Source organism: Mastacembelus armatus, chromosome 14, assembly GCF_900324485.2.
Source record: "Mastacembelus armatus chromosome 14, fMasArm1.2, whole genome shotgun sequence".
NCBI classification, from domain to species: Eukaryota; Metazoa; Chordata; class Actinopteri; order Synbranchiformes; family Mastacembelidae; genus Mastacembelus; species Mastacembelus armatus.
In genome coordinates, this window is record NC_046646.1 from 21,245,166 (window position 1) to 21,260,852 (window position 15,687).

The 15,687-nt window shown below is 39.0% G+C and overlaps 2 protein-coding genes across 3 annotated transcripts in view; one reads left to right on the forward strand and one right to left on the reverse strand.

The window, feature by feature from the left end:
* The window catches only part of cytl1 (cytokine like 1), a 54,910-nt gene that overhangs the window by 25,360 nt on the left and 13,863 nt on the right, over positions 1–15,687 (reverse strand). The gene's annotated exons all lie outside the window — the stretch shown is intronic.
* Positions 1–15,687, forward strand: part of stk32a (serine/threonine kinase 32A) — a 47,809-nt gene that overhangs the window by 20,458 nt on the left and 11,664 nt on the right. Inside the window, exons 6-8 of the mRNA XM_026329157.2 lie at positions 8,309–8,346; positions 13,455–13,544; positions 14,972–15,075. Coding sequence (XP_026184942.1) covers positions 8,309–8,346; positions 13,455–13,544; positions 14,972–15,075 — 232 coding nt within the window. The remainder of the gene's footprint in view (positions 1–8,308; positions 8,347–13,454; positions 13,545–14,971; positions 15,076–15,687) is intronic.

The following is a 15,687-nucleotide window of genomic DNA, read 5'->3' on the forward strand; positions in this document are numbered from 1 at the left end:
ATACCCTTTAAACCTAGACTGTAAATTCATCACATTACATCCCACCACACCTAGTGTACAGCCGAGTCCTTACCTGGTCTTGTCTAAATAACATATTATGCTGGGAAAAGATATTTTCATGAAGGGAGTCTGTATTTGCATTTTGAGGCAGAACATGATCAACCTTGGGGGTGTCATATCTGGTTCAATTTAATTCAGGCTTGGTTAGTCATTGCTTTTAACCCTAAGCTCTAAGGAGTTTCAATTATTAACAACAGAATAAGTCTCAATTAGATGACATCTTCAGAGAATTGATGAGTCTGTCCAAACAAGTGGAAAGATAAATGGCAAGTGCGTGACAGGGAAAGGAATATGTGTGTGTTTTGTGATCGTGGGGGTTATGTATCGTTTTACCTCACAGCAGCCTCTCGGACAGCAACAACACTTATTTGTGGCTGAATCCTCATGTGCATTTGGTTGTCTACTTGAATCCTTGTAATGGAAACACTTACATGTGATCAGCCAGCAGACGCTCAGCAGATGACTTCAGAGATACACTACCCATTAAGGGCCTAATTGTTTAGGTCTTATTAAACTGACTGGCTAGAGTTCATTTTTTGAATTTTTGAAAATGTAATTTACAGATAACATATTATACTTGATTGCTATTGCAAAGTGAATTTTTATGAGCCATTCTTACATAAAGTACAGTAGCTATGATGGTGCAACACTATCTGCTGTTTGTCTATGGTAAAAGTAGTTTTTTAATGCAGTACTAACAAGGTCACTTTGATGCTTTCAAGTAGCTGTGGAATTTTAAAGAATAGAAATGTTTTTTTGTTTTTTTTATCTTGCGTATTTTCAATAAATCACCTGAAAACATCAAAACTATGCAAACAAGTATTGTTTGTGTAGCAAACCCATAATATACCATAGTTTATTCCTCTGTCATACTGTAGCTGTCCAAAAGGCCATTGTTATTCAAAAGCTAGAACATATTACTGAGCCACACAATTACAATGGGTGACTGGGCATTGTAGCTGACTCAACCCTAGATACTACATTAGTATTAACAGCACATTTTGCAAATATTATTTTCTCTACTATGTAAAGTATATACTTATGACACAAGATTTTCATCAGGAAAAAGGGTGCTTGGACTTCAGTGCCACAAACAGGCTAGGGAAGTAATTAAGTACTGAGAGGCAGACTATCACACTGTCATTTTATTCACACACATATTTCTTATCAAATGAACTGAAGTGTACTGAAGCCCAGCTGTTGCAGCAGTAAGCCTATTTCAGCCAAGGAGGATTCTCGTTTGCAAGCACTGATCTCTTTTCCCCATCTCTTCTCCCTGCCTCTCCTCCCCCCACTCTCACACCATATTCAGCAGCACCTTTCCCTCCTAATCTCTCTCAGTATCGCCCTTCTTTTTTTCCCCCCTCTTGTACTATTTTCATTAGCTACTGTACTTTCATTTCTTTCCAATGCTGTTCTCTCCCTTACCCTCATTTCTTAGTCTCGGTTTTGCAGGGTCTGTCTCTTTCTCTGGGGGAGTGGCACAAAGCACAACTCTGCTTCAAATAATTTATTTGCTTTTTCATCCCCTTTTCCTCCAGAGGCTTTTTTCCAAGCTGCCAAAAGGGAATACGGTCTTAATTCACCTATCTGGTTAATTAAAGGTGAAAAAAAAAAGACGTCTCAATGGGTCTTCTTGTGGAAGGTTCTTAAAATGAAGTAGCTCGAAATGGCGAATGTTTGTCATGTATTCAAGTGAAGTATTCTTTATTCATAGGGTGTATTAATGTTTTATTTCACGGCAGATGACGAAAAAGAAAAACCATGGGGGAGCAGAAAGGGGAGGGGTGGAGAAATTACACGCTCATATTTCATAAATGCAGATTAAGGTGCCAGCTGGTGCCAGCGCTCTGATTTCCACCACAAAATTGTGAATTGAGCATTATCGTTGTTAAAAATCTCCCACAGCTCAACCCAGCGCAGAACAACAGATTAGCCAGTGGGAGGAGGTTTTGCACTCTGAACATGATAGAATGTTTACCAGCAAGTCTGCTCCAAAAAACATTACTAATTGCCTGCTTGTGTATCTAACTCACATGTCTGCCTGCAGGAGAAAGAAGGGTAGAGATTTTGGCAGAAAGCAGTGTATCCAGGCAGGCAGAAAGGCCGAGTGGCAGACAGAAAGAAGGAGATAAAAGCAGAGATACCGAGTCAAAAAGCCAAGCAGAGAGGGTGGAGAGAGCTGCCATTTTTTGTTACACTGCCTGAATGTTTGTGACTGTGAATTATTCATCACTGGTAATTGTGATGTGAGTTTGGCCTTGGCTTTTTAGTGCCGACTGGCTGCTTTCAGAGACAGCACTCTCCATCTCCCCAAAAATCAGCTTCAAATTAGACTGGGGACTTGTCAAGTCCGACTTTGTCAACCAGTCCCACTCAGTACGTGTTAATGAATAAAGAATGGATATGTCTCAGCTCAAGAGTTGCTGCTCTTATACGCAGATTGAATGTTTACCCATGTGATTAAACACACCAACAGAGACACACACACATACACCTGTGTCAGCCTCACACCTGTCAGAGTTGCTTTTCTTGAACAAAGAAGTGAGACTCAGCACTTTGGGGTGTGTTGGGGCTGTTAGCCTTTGTGGGTCTAGTTGAGCTTTCAGTTCATGTTCAAAGACAGAGGCTGTCTAACTCACTCTTCAGTGTCTGTGGGTGTGGGTACTTAGAACTCAAAGATTTTGACACTGTATTTGTGAGTGTATGCAAATTTCTGTGCATGAGCTGTGTACTGCTGTGTTTGTGTGATTTGCTTACTTTGCCTGTGTGATGGCACTGAGCTGTGGGGTTTCTGTGTTTTTCCCCACTCCTTTGAGACAGAGAGGGAGAGGCACAATCTCCAACAGCTCTCTGCTTTCATTCTGGAGTGGAGAAGAAAGCTACTAAATCTGCAGAGGCATGAAAAAAGACTTGTATCAAACAGCAAACAATATATGTCCAGAAAATCCAGTAACACCAATTTTACTATAGCAGCTACAGATTTTACAAAGTATGGCTGAGACTAAGCCATCCATTTTTTTCCATTTTCTCTTTTTGGCCAAAAACAGAAGGATGTCAGACAAATTGCACATAACCACAGCACATCACGGACTAATTAGCAGAGCTGGAAAGATTTATGGATTATTAGATTTGACTAATATGATAGTTGATTAAACATTCGTGAATTTTTAAGACAAACTGAACATCTCCAGCTGCTCATATGTGACTTTGTTGAGTGTCCAACTGTGTGGATGCATGACCTGTGTATGTGTGTTCAGGTGTGCCGGCGTGCTCCAGTATCAGTGTAATATCATGTGACCAGGTACAGGGTTCAGTTACCCTTCTGCCTCTGATAGAGAGCTGTAATGAGGCCATTAGATCCTGCTAATAGCTTGTAGGGTCAGTCAACCAAGAGAAAAGCCAAGGGGATCAGCTTGCACAGAGCTCTCCCAGCCGTTCATCTGTGTCCTCGCTCAGAAGAGGTCCAAATTTCTACCTCCATTATTCCCTTTTTCCATTGCTCACGTCATCCCTTTTAAAATTTGCAGGCTAAATTTGCTCTTTATGCTGTCTGCCTCTCCTCCCCTATTTATCTTTTCTCTATATATCTTTCTCACCTCTTGCTCTTTCTGGCCTAAATCATATGATTGGATCTCCACATCATTTTTTCAATGTATCCCTACAGAATAAACTATACCTGTTATATAAAAATGTCCCCCTCTGTCTCAGTCTGGTCTGCACATATTATTATTAACAATCTTGGAAATATAAACGTACTGCAGCGACAGAGTGACTGATGATTACAAACTGCTATCTCATAGTTTAGGGACTGTCAGACTGACAGTGTAGATTCTGGGTTTAGCTGCTGAAGTAATAAGATGCCCACAGTGTCATAATACTTATTATATTTTAGACTGGTCGACAGAGTACTGACACATCATCTCATCTCATTCATCTCCGACTACCAGTGAGCAGGTCACTATAGAGATACTATAGAAAAGAATGGTTATCCAGGTTAGTTCATTTAAAAAGATGTATTTACTACATCCAGATCCACTAGATGCATAAAAACGACATTATGTAAGGGGAACATGATTCAACGGGATCGCACACTAAGGTGACCACTAAAGAACATAGTTGAACAGGTTTCTAATGTTTGTTTTTTTTGTGGCTGCAATGATGTTGTCAATAAATGCACAGGAACTGATGAACAACAGGGGAAGCTCTTCCAAAGCTGAGCCAAAGGAAGAAAAATCCAGTGAATATTGGCACTGCTCTTTCCCAGACATCATCATTACAGAACTGTCTGACCTACTTTCCATTATCACTTTATTTCTGATAGAAAGACTTTAGTTGGTAATTGATGGGTAATTCTTTTATGTCAGCTTCTATGAAAAGAAAACTGAATATAATTCATGGATCATTAAACTCAAAGCAAAAGAGAAACTGTATTGACTGTGACTGTAAGAATATGCTTCATACGTCTCTGGGGTTTATAAAATATTGACTATTTTAGTGCAGTGCCCTCTATTTCTAAAGGCTTTAGCTGTTTGAAATTATTCATTTACTGTATTTAAGACACTGGTACCAAACCATGTTTAAAATATTACTATTCAAGCAGCTAATTCTATTTAATTTGAATTTCTGAAATGGTGATAAATATGTTCTCACTGTAATAATGAGTATTTTACAGAAGAAAATATTAAATGGCAGGTTTATTTTATTTGCATGTTGAAGAGCAAGAGTTTGGAAACAAAATACCTTTAAAATTGATACTTTTTTTTTTTATCTCAGTAAAACTTTTTGACTCAGTAACTTCACTGAAGTATCAAATGATCCTGGTCCCAGTCTAAATTGTAAAGGGCTGACGGGCATTACTGTTGAAGCCTGGAACGGCTTGGGACGGGACAGGTTACTGTCAGACGTCAGTCACGATCATCATCCTCAACCTCAGCTTGACTTTTTATTGCATGTTCCCTCTTAATGAGTCTCACTGCTTTGCTTTATCTTTTGAGCCAGTTGTCTCAGCCATGTGGCTTTACAATGGCAGTGTGGCATTTAGCTATAAAAGAGGTTTCCTTGTTCTCACTCATAGCCTTCTTTTTCAGCAGCCACACATGCCCCTCCTCTCTTCCTTTGTGCCAGCCTTTGAGGCAAATGTCAGCTAATTAAGGGTTACATGTTCGACCTTTCTCACACCCACCTGGGCCCCCGCCACTCCATCCGCCAAAGCACCCGAGAGCTGAGCTCCATGCTACAGGTTGACTCCATGAGTGTGCTGCAGAAACACACAAAACAGGTCGGAGTGGCCTTTGATATGCTAAACACTGCTGGGTTCCTACAGGGGAGTAGACTTAATTAGGAGAGAGAGTCACTGTGCTACACTGAGGATGCAACAGTGTTAAATTCAGCTGATAGTCCTGTAATAAAAATATATTTTAGCTTTAGTCCTCATTCTAAGCATTTTGACGCTACATGTTTGTTGTGTATTGTTGTTGTGTATGGTTGCCACGGTACATGTGTTGCTGGCTGTTTACTTGTCCATGTCCCTCGGCTCTGAACTCAGTGAGTGATTCAGAAGCAGGATCCCACTAAAATACTCTTCACTGGATCTTTATTCATTTCATCGCAGTTTTCAAATGTTTACTTTTTGTTTAGTTTTAGTTTTTCGCAAAAAAAAAAAAATACGATGCCAACAAAGATTTTCAGTAGCAGAATTAACACTTGGATGCACAATTAATTGGCTGTCTGCTGAATATGACGTGTGTGTTGATGATGCTGCATTCTCCAGCTTTTTTTTTACTGCAGACTGAAAATGTCCTAAGATTTATTCACTTGCCGTAATCCCCCTGATTACAAATTAAACAGTTTGAGAACACACACACACACACACACACACACACACACACACACAGTTGAGAACATGATGACGTCCAACTCAGGATGTGAAAATTCTCAACATGAACGCTGCCTTGACCGTCACAAACAAATGGAACATTTGAAAAAGTTGCTGAATATTGAACATTGTCTCTGGGGACGGATTTTAGTGATGAGAGATCAGAGATAAGCTGAGAACACTCTGGACCATTTCACTCTTTTAGACTGCTGCCACACAAGTCTGTTAAAAACGTGTACATCTTAGGAGAAGATGGTATCTGATTTTAGGGTTTATATGATTAGGCTATGACACTATTCAACAGTTCTATTGTGTGGTTATGCAATCCTGTCTGTGTGTAAGCGTGTGTGTGTGTTTGCGTAGGCAGTCGTGGGGATGAAAAGAAGTCACGAAGTATGTGAGCATATAGGATTTAGGGAAAAGTCTTTGTAGCTGATGTAAATGTTATGGTACGAGGAAAAAGAGAAGAATAATGTAGCTTTGAATTAAAAAAAGAAAAGCCAGAAGGGACGTCAGCAGAGACCTTGGCTTTGTTACTGGTAACTTTATTTCAATTTGCAACAATCTGAAAATCCACAGGTGTGTTACTCTAAAAGCTGTTGTTAAAATTCACTCTGCTCCCTATTCATCTCCTTTGGTCACTGAGTGCATTACTTTGATAAGAAGAGGGTCATTTGGAAAAATGTGCAAGAAAAAAAAATACGTGTAACTGAATGTAACTTAGTAAATGTCACTATTTTGCAAAAATAAACAACCACTTTCCAATAAAACACATTCCTGATGAAAAATGGAGCATTTTCCTGTCTGAAACACCTTCTAAATTACAGATTTGGTAATGGTTTCTGAAAGAGTTTTTCGACAAAAATGAGAAATTAAATTTACATTTATATGAAACTGCAGTAGGGAAACATAGCCTGTATTCCTGTGCTCAAAAGGTATTACTGCACCGTGAGTCTGTTTGTCTGCTATATTGTATTTCACATAATTTTCCTCATAAAATTACTCTGCTTCTGAAGTGCTACAGCTAGGCTACTGTATATCCCATGCATCATCTAGTGTAGCTGTAGGAAAAAAGCAGAATATAAAAAACAAGCAGACGCTGCGACTTTGGGAAGAGCCTCAGTTTACACCTGTTCCTCTTCTCAGGTGTCTTGGCTATTCCCACACCTTAACCTGCTGTCCCCTTCTTCCTCCTCAAATGCATTAGATACTCATTTGTTATCATCACACACCCGGTATACACTGGGACAACATGGTGCTACTTTAACAGTTTCGGTCTTTTCATTTTTCATTCACTGAAGCAAAATGATTCAGCACAATAGTGAGTCAGTCTCTTGTATATCCTCCCTTCACCATCCTTCACCTCCTGGAAGCTTTTGCATTTGATGACTTGCAAACAGGTCTAGGTGTTACTCAAGCACACAAGAAGTGTTTTGTTTTATAACTTCAGTAATAGAAAAGTGGTTTGAAGAAGATTTGGCTAATTTATATGAGCAATGTAACCTCCCTGGCAGCGCGGAGAGGAGAGTGCCACCTACAGAAACCTCAACGTCATCAGCAGTAAATAAATAAAAAAAGGCATCAGGGTACCACCCACACTGTTTTATTTACAGGTGAACTGTGGGAAGTGCAATGTAGAAATGCCAAAGCCACGTGTGCTCATTACTAAAGATGTTACAACAAACCAAAATCAAGGATTTTAGCTATTAAAGTAGATCTTTTTAGAGATGATGTATCTCATGGGCTCAAATGTGTGATGATGAGACCAGAGGTGACTGACACTCACAGAGCAGAGGTGTCATCTCGTCTGACTTCATACTTTTTGGTCTCTGTTAAATAGTTCCTTAGGCTGGTCTAAAGGTGTCACTGTAATTGAAAGTGGTTGTGGTTACACCCTTGTCTAATTTTGAGGCATTATGGATGATGTTAGTAGCAACATGTTCTCACACCTAAACAACAAAGTTATTTGAGTGTTGTATAAGCTGCTTCACCAGTGGTGAAGTCACCCTCAAGTTTAGTGACTAAACTTCTTATCTCCTACCTACAACTACAATTAACCGGAGTGCAACGTCATATCTGCAGTGTCAAAGCCTAACATTTTGCAGGGTGTTGTTATTTTTTTATTCCACACCCACACACAAAGTTTTCATTGACTAGTTCACTTGATTCATGAGAAAATATCAGGAAAAAAATGGTGAATTTTAAGTAAAAGACACACAACAAGATGACACTAAGGTTCAGTTTTGGATTATCAAAAGTTTCAGCGACACATCATAATGTTTTTGGTCTTTTTTCTATTTATATATTTATATTGTGTTCTACTGTTATTATCTATTAACTATACCACACTGTCTGTGTTTGCTCTTTCAGAGACATTAAACCAGACAATATACTACTGGATGAACATGGTAAGACCCCTTTTCTGCTCTCTACTTATCTTCTGGTTTAGTCCATCCATCCATCCATCATCTATAACTGTTTATTCGTATTTAGGGCCACAGGGATCTGTTGGAGCCTATCCCAGCTCTCTTTGGGTGAAAGGCAGGGGTACACCCTGGACAGGTCCTTCTGGTTTAGTCATTTTTTAAAATAAAAACCATTTGACTTGACTTTCAGCAGTGACCTAACTGCTTCTAACTAAGGATTTTACTGAACCGCCAACCTTCGGGATCATCTCTGCACAGATCAAAGGAGCTGAAATGCTCAGAGGCAGGTTTCACAGTCATTGCCTAGATCAACCTTGCGGCATAAAGAAAGAAAGAAAATACCTTCATCTATTTTAACAAATGCAGCAAAGAGAAGGAGCGCAGAAGCAAATGTTCATTTTCTGTCAGTGACAGTGCTGTCAGCGTGGAGGGCATGGTGCTATTCATCATGTCTCTTCTTGTCTGTAAAGAAAAATCCTGTTCTGAATGATTGATTAAGTCTCATCAGAGGTTTTAGTGTCAGTTTAATTTTCTCATGCTCACATATAATGAGAAAAAAGAAGGAAAGAAGCAAGTGTGTGTGTCAGAGGCAGAGAAAGAGACTGTAAATTTAGAGGATTAACTAGCAGCCATTTATCTTGGCTTGTAACATCACATCTCCATGGACAATTGGACACATGCACTTTGTTTAAGTCACTTCTGGTATATTTCTACTGCCTATCCCAAAGTAAACCACTTCCCATTAGGAGAGGAAGGTAGGTCTAACTCTTCACCATATGTGATTCAGGCACACACACACAGAGTAAAATCCTGAGATCTCCAAGGGCACAGGACAACTGCTCAGGGGATCTGAGGGGATGTGTGGGATGGCAGCCGTGCTGCTGCAAAAAACTAGAAGCAGTCAAAGAAAGACAGAGACAGAGAGAGAGCGATGAGAGGGAGTGTTTTTGAGAAATGAGAAATAGCTCCAAGGATAAGACAAGGAGGAGGAAAGTGATGAGTAAACATTTCTGGAAAGACAGATTTGTCAAAGGAGAAAAATCAGGTAGACAAAGAAAGACAGAAGGAGATATGGAAGGAAGAGAGATGAAGAGAAAAGAGCAAACTGAGATTAAGTTTAGAAAAGAGCAGAGAGGCAGATCTGTCATTGCACAGGACAGCATGCATTCACCTGTAGTGTCTCTTTTATGCATGTGTCCTTTCAAACTCAATAAGCACCTCTCTCCTCATGTATTCTACCCATACCCAGTGTGTCTGTGCAGACCTGTAGTTTACTTCTCCACTGATACTTAAACAACATGACGTATTTGCTTGTCAATTTTGGAAGCAAGCTGGAAGTGCCCTGTGTTTTCTGTGTTCCTCTGGGAGCTGCTTCATACGGAGAAAAACAATTTCTGTTTAAAGAAGCTGTGCAGCTGTCTAGGTTATGCACTTTGTGCCTGCACACATGCTTCCTATGAAAGCCAAGAGTACTTTAAACAGGATACTGGGTGAAAGTAAAAATACAAAGATCTTTCTACTTATTATGGTATTGACATTACATTAAGTTTTATGACCTGTACTGTATAGTACATAACATGTTGCTGTTGTGGTGGCATCTGTGTGTTAGCAGCAAACAACCTTGATGATTGATAATTCATTACTTACTACTGGACATTATGTGTTATGTGAAGAAAAGCACATGTTCATGGAAATATTGGCTATGAAATCCATGCAAACCGATTTATTAGCAAAATGCTTATAGTTTTATGGTGATTATTTTCATTATTGTATTATGACTTTAAAATTAAATTCTACTAAAGTTTTACACACAGGATGACATATTTACTTATGTGACAGTCTACAGTTAAGCCCTGTCTTGTCTCAGATGTTTTCAATGAGTTTATGTGGTTAAAATAAAGATTAAGAAAAGCAGCCATGAAGTGTAGAACAACATTTCAATCTCACATTAATTGCCACTGTCAGCTAACAATTACTGAGATCTCTGTTGCTCAATTAAATCAAACTCATTGGTAGGTGTGATACAGTGTGTAGAGCTTGTCGTGCATTAAAAATGAAAAGGGGCTAAACAATTCAGAACAATCCAGCATATACAGTTTGAGTAATAGAGCCATGAGGTTGAAGACTAATCAAAACCAAAACGTTGCACAGTGCTTTATGAAATTACAAAGAGAAAAGTTTACAGTAGCAGTGTTTTGAGCTGGGTTTTGAAGTAGTAGTAGTAGAAATGCAGAGTTTACGCTGATATAAAAGGATTGTGCACATGAATGCCTTTGACTGGCAAGTGTACACTGTGCTGGATTAGGCTGCACTGCTGTCTGGCAAAAACTGAGTGGATGTACAGCATTTGTTATGAACGCATTTGTCATCAGTGGTGAAGGTGCTTTGAGGTAGCGGTAAGCAAAGAGAAATAAAAAATAGAAAAGATATGCAGCAGAGTGACATAACCTGAGGAGCAAACCTTGACAGTTGTGGAGGTAATCCCAGTAAAACACATTAGATAACTAAGCCGCTGAACTATTCAGCCAGCAAATACACACAGACAGGAAAGGTTTGACGGGAGACAAACATTAGTTAATCTTACTAACTATAGAATTTAGAGCAAGTGAATTTGTTTGAATTTGATGGAATATATAAATATATAAATAAAAATATAAATTTGGTGTGTGTTCTCTTAAAGCACACATATGAACTGAGTGCAACAACAGTAAACTCAACATGAAACTGTAAACACTGTAAAACTGTTCCATTAAAAGCTTAGCATTCAGTTGTATTCAGGTCTCTAAAGCTTTTTTATTTACTTTTAAATACAGCATAACATGGTGGATTGGTGGTTAGCACTGTTGCCTCACAGCAAGAAGGTTCCTGGTTTGAAACCCATCAGGGGCCTTTCTGTGTGGAGTTTGCATGTTCTCTCTGTGCTTGTGTGGGTTTTCTCCAGGTCCTCTGGTTTCCTCCCACAGTCCAAAAACATGTATGTCAGGTTGATTGGTGACTCTAAATTGCCCATAGGAGTGAGTGTGAGTGTGTGAGGTTGTTTGTCTCTATGTGGCCCTGTGATGGACTGGGGACCTGTCCAGGGTGGACCCCTGCCTTTCACCCAAAGAGAGCTGGGATAGACTCCAGCAGATCCCTGGGACCCTGGTTAGGACTAAGCTGGTATAGATGATGGATGGATAGGTGGCATAACATGTCAATATGTTGAACAATTCCATTGAAAGAGCATGACCATGACTCATTTTGTGTCAAAGAAAGGAAAGTGAGGAAGAACAATATTAAACCTAGTCTGGCTTGTTATCTTCTGTAATTTTAATGTACAGTATTGCATCACAAAGACTGATTGGCCTACTCACTGTCTGCAGCCAGAGACTCCTGCTCTCTACAGCAGGAAATGGAACAATAAAAGCCCTCTGTCAGAAATGAACCTTTTTTTTTTCCTCCTGAGGAAACACTTTTGATTCAATGGACCAACTAGCCAGGAACCACTATTTTATTACATTACCACCATTCACTGCAGCCAGCAAGTATTCCACAACCATCACTATGATGACAAAGGTCTATTAGCCAAAGTCAATGTACTGAACATTTTCAGATTTCTAAACTGTGTGATAATCTGAATCGCTTTAATCAACTCTGGGCAGAGTTTGTCCAGTTTTATTGCATTGTTTTGATCTGGTGACTCATATCTGCCCTATGACAAACTATCTAGACTCCAAATAACATAATTAATATTGAAAAACACTTTACTAATAATGAAGCAAACCAATGAGACTAAAAGCTTTTGTACACTGCAGTTATCTGTACACCCAACTGAACCAAAGAGGTTTGAACAATAGCTGTTAACCTTGGAGCTGTTTTAAAATGATCTCTGAGTGACACACTGGTTAAATTTTCAAAATGTCTATTTAAAACTCTGGGTTTTTTTTTTTTGCTATGAGATACTTTCAGCCCAACAGTCCATCACTGTGATGATGTCTGCCTGTCTTTTCCCACTGGCAACTGTGCAAAACCTCTGTCCTAAATCTGTCTCTTGCAAAACAAGACCTAGAAATAGGTGACAGAGACACGAGGCATCTTTAAATATGAATAAAATGAAAGGAGCTGTATTCTTGCTGAAGCAACGCTTAAAATCGCAACTGATGTTTCAGTCCCACTTCAACTGTATCAGTCATCAGAGTGCATTAACAGTGGTCCTTTTATATGAGCAAAGCATCAACTCTGTGATGCACTACACATCTGCTGTGCACCACAGCTTTGAATCCAGCAGATTCCCAACTGCTAAGGACATTGACAAATACAGAAGTAAAAGTTTAAAATAGCAGGAAACAGAAATAAAGTGTAAGAAAGAAAAGGAAAATTACAACCTGCAGGGAAGGAGAGGGTATACAGAGGGAGGGGAAAAAAAACAAGGATATTTTTTTTTTCACATGGACAGATTTGTTTTGGCAGCTCTTATCTGAAAGGCCCAGTGTCTTTGTGCAAACAAACTCTCTTTGACCGGCCAGCTTCTGTCTGCTTTATCTTCACACACAGTTATCTGTCCGTGTGATAAAATATTCAGCATTTTTTATTTGGTGTACTAGAGCTATACAGCTTTTGTGTGTGTGCTCTTAACGTATTGTCAGTGGGGTTATCAGGGACACCCATTCATCCAAACAATCACTCTGCGGCAAAAATTCAACTGGTCTGTTTTACTCTTACACACACACACACAGACACACACACAATATAGACTCAGCTCATTAGTGTGTGCTCAGTGTGCATGGCAAAGACTCTGGGCCATCTTTCAGCATGATGAGACACAGGTCAATGGTTTGACTTTGAAAACTGCTGACTCTGCTCCTCCACCTCTGTGACAATACCATACTACACAAATTTCTATTAAGCCTCAGTTAGTTTACAATTGATAGCTTTTATTAATTTCAGTGTAAGAATATAAAAAAGAAAAGGCTTGAACTGTTTGACGAAACACAGTTTGGAGTTTATGGTCTTATAGTTCTGCCACTTTAAGATTTATACTACAAACTTCTCTTAAGTGAGATACAGTAAATGTGTATTAAAAATAATAACATAATGTTTTTGGTCCATAGGTCATGTCCATCTAACAGACTTCAACATTGCAGCCATTGTAAAAGACGACCTAAAAGCAACATCCATTGCTGGAACCAAGCCTTACATGGGTAAGAAAACAGCTTTTCAAGGAAACAGTGGGGATTTCAAACAGAAGCTAGAGAAAACTGTTTGAAATTATGAGCTTTAATTCACACAAAGCATAAAAAAATAACATATGCAGGTTATACCTGAGACAGGATCTTCAAACGTTAAGAATAATGAAATGGCTGAGACGAAAAGATGAATAATGGCTAATAAGGGATGTTTTCAGGAAATAATCAAGTTCACAGGGTTTAATTTAATTGCCCCATGGCAAAGAGGAAAATACAGCTAAAAATATGTGAGCACTTCTACTTTACTTTAAAGTACACTTTAAAAGGTAAAGGCTAAGGGAGCTTAATACATGTCTTCTGTCAAAGAAATATTTGTTTCAAATAATCACACAATTTACTCCTTCTGTCCAAATTTGAATAAAAGCAAATTTACAGAAAGTAGAATTGCAGAAACCAGGATTTATCCTTTTCAGCATAGCTGCAGTTGTCCCACAGATGCAATCAGGGCAATACAGATTCAGCTCAGATCAAATAGGAGCTAACAGGATTTCAAGCAGATATGAATAATGAGGCAGCATGTGTTTTTGTGTGTGCATGAGCGCGTATGTGTGCAGGTTTGTGCAGGTTTTGTTTTGTGTCTGTTTTATCCATCTAAGTTGTTTGTTTAGGCCTGGGAATAATCTGGTAATCAAGTATGACTAGATTTCAGGCATGTACTCTGTGGTGTAGTACATAATTCATGGCTACTCCGGGAAAATGAAAAAAACCCTCCTCTCTCAGAGGCTTTAGAAGATAAATTTTTCCTCCTCAGCAAGAAGGCAGAGCAAACCTGCCATTAAGAAGAGGAGGAAGTGTGTGTGTGTGTGTTCCTAAATGTACAGTACGCATCATGCTGTGTGGATCTTAACAGTGTAACACAGATTTTTTTTTTTTTTTTAAAAATCCGAAATAAGACTAAAGTTGAACAGCCATTTCCATCAATATTCACGTTCCCCGTGGATGTTTATAGTTTGCCCCACTCAGAAAACCTGCTGAAAACATTCTGATGCTATAGAAAAACCAAATAAGACCCTGATAATCAACTGATGAGTTTCACTGCAGAACCACAACAAACACTCAACAGCTCCAACATGCTTTGACTTTGACAGTCTAATATAATTAGCCTAGCAACACGTCCACCACCTACATCTGTCTTTGTTTCATTTCACTTTACATTGAGTTGAAATAAGCATCAGATTTCTGCCAAATAAGTGATGAAACAGAAAATTCAGTGTGAGGACTGACTGTGAAATGACTGTTATTTCAACAAAATGTCTCTAAAAACAAGAATAAAACAGAATACATTAACATACAACAAAAAAAGCTATGAATGATATATGTGCCATCACACACACACAACACTTTGATTTAATTTTGTTGTTGTTTGTTTGTTGTTTTTTCAGCTCCTGAGCTCTTTCAGTCCTTCGAGGGGTTCCACCCTGGCTACTCCTTCTCTGTTGACTGGTGGTCACTGGGCATCACAGCCTATGAGCTGCTAAGAGGACAGGTAACTTAGGCACAAACACAGAGTACTGACACCATGCCCACATTTCAGCTCACCCCAGCTTGGCTTGGCAGTCAATTATAAATATGACACCTTCAACAGTGAGCTGTAAAAGTCCTGTCACTAGGAGAGCAGACATACAGCAAAGTCATCAGCCTCCACAAAACAGAAAGGGAGGTGAAGCTGTAATTGAATTTTACATTTAAGCCGAGGGAAGACGTTTAAATGTTTAGTCACGACCTGAGACAAACTAGTGTTGGAAAATGGGAAAATAGAATCTAATTTATTTCAAGAGCCATAAAATTGGAATTGATTTTTTAAAAAATATTTATTTAATTTTTGCTGGCCCCATCTGGAGGAGTTAAATTCTCATGTCATGGAAATAAACACTGGACATAATGTTTTCATTCAATCTCCTTACTCCATCAGGCTGAGTCTTAGTGCTGACAGCAGTCTGTTCATTGGGGTCTCATCTCACACTGCAGCTGCAGAATTTCCTCTTAGATTTCAGGGTGTATGAATAAACACAAGCTCCAGTAACCTCTGTCTACACTGACAAGGACTCAGAAAACCTGAAACTGATCTGGAGCTGTCATAAATGTTCCCATAATGATG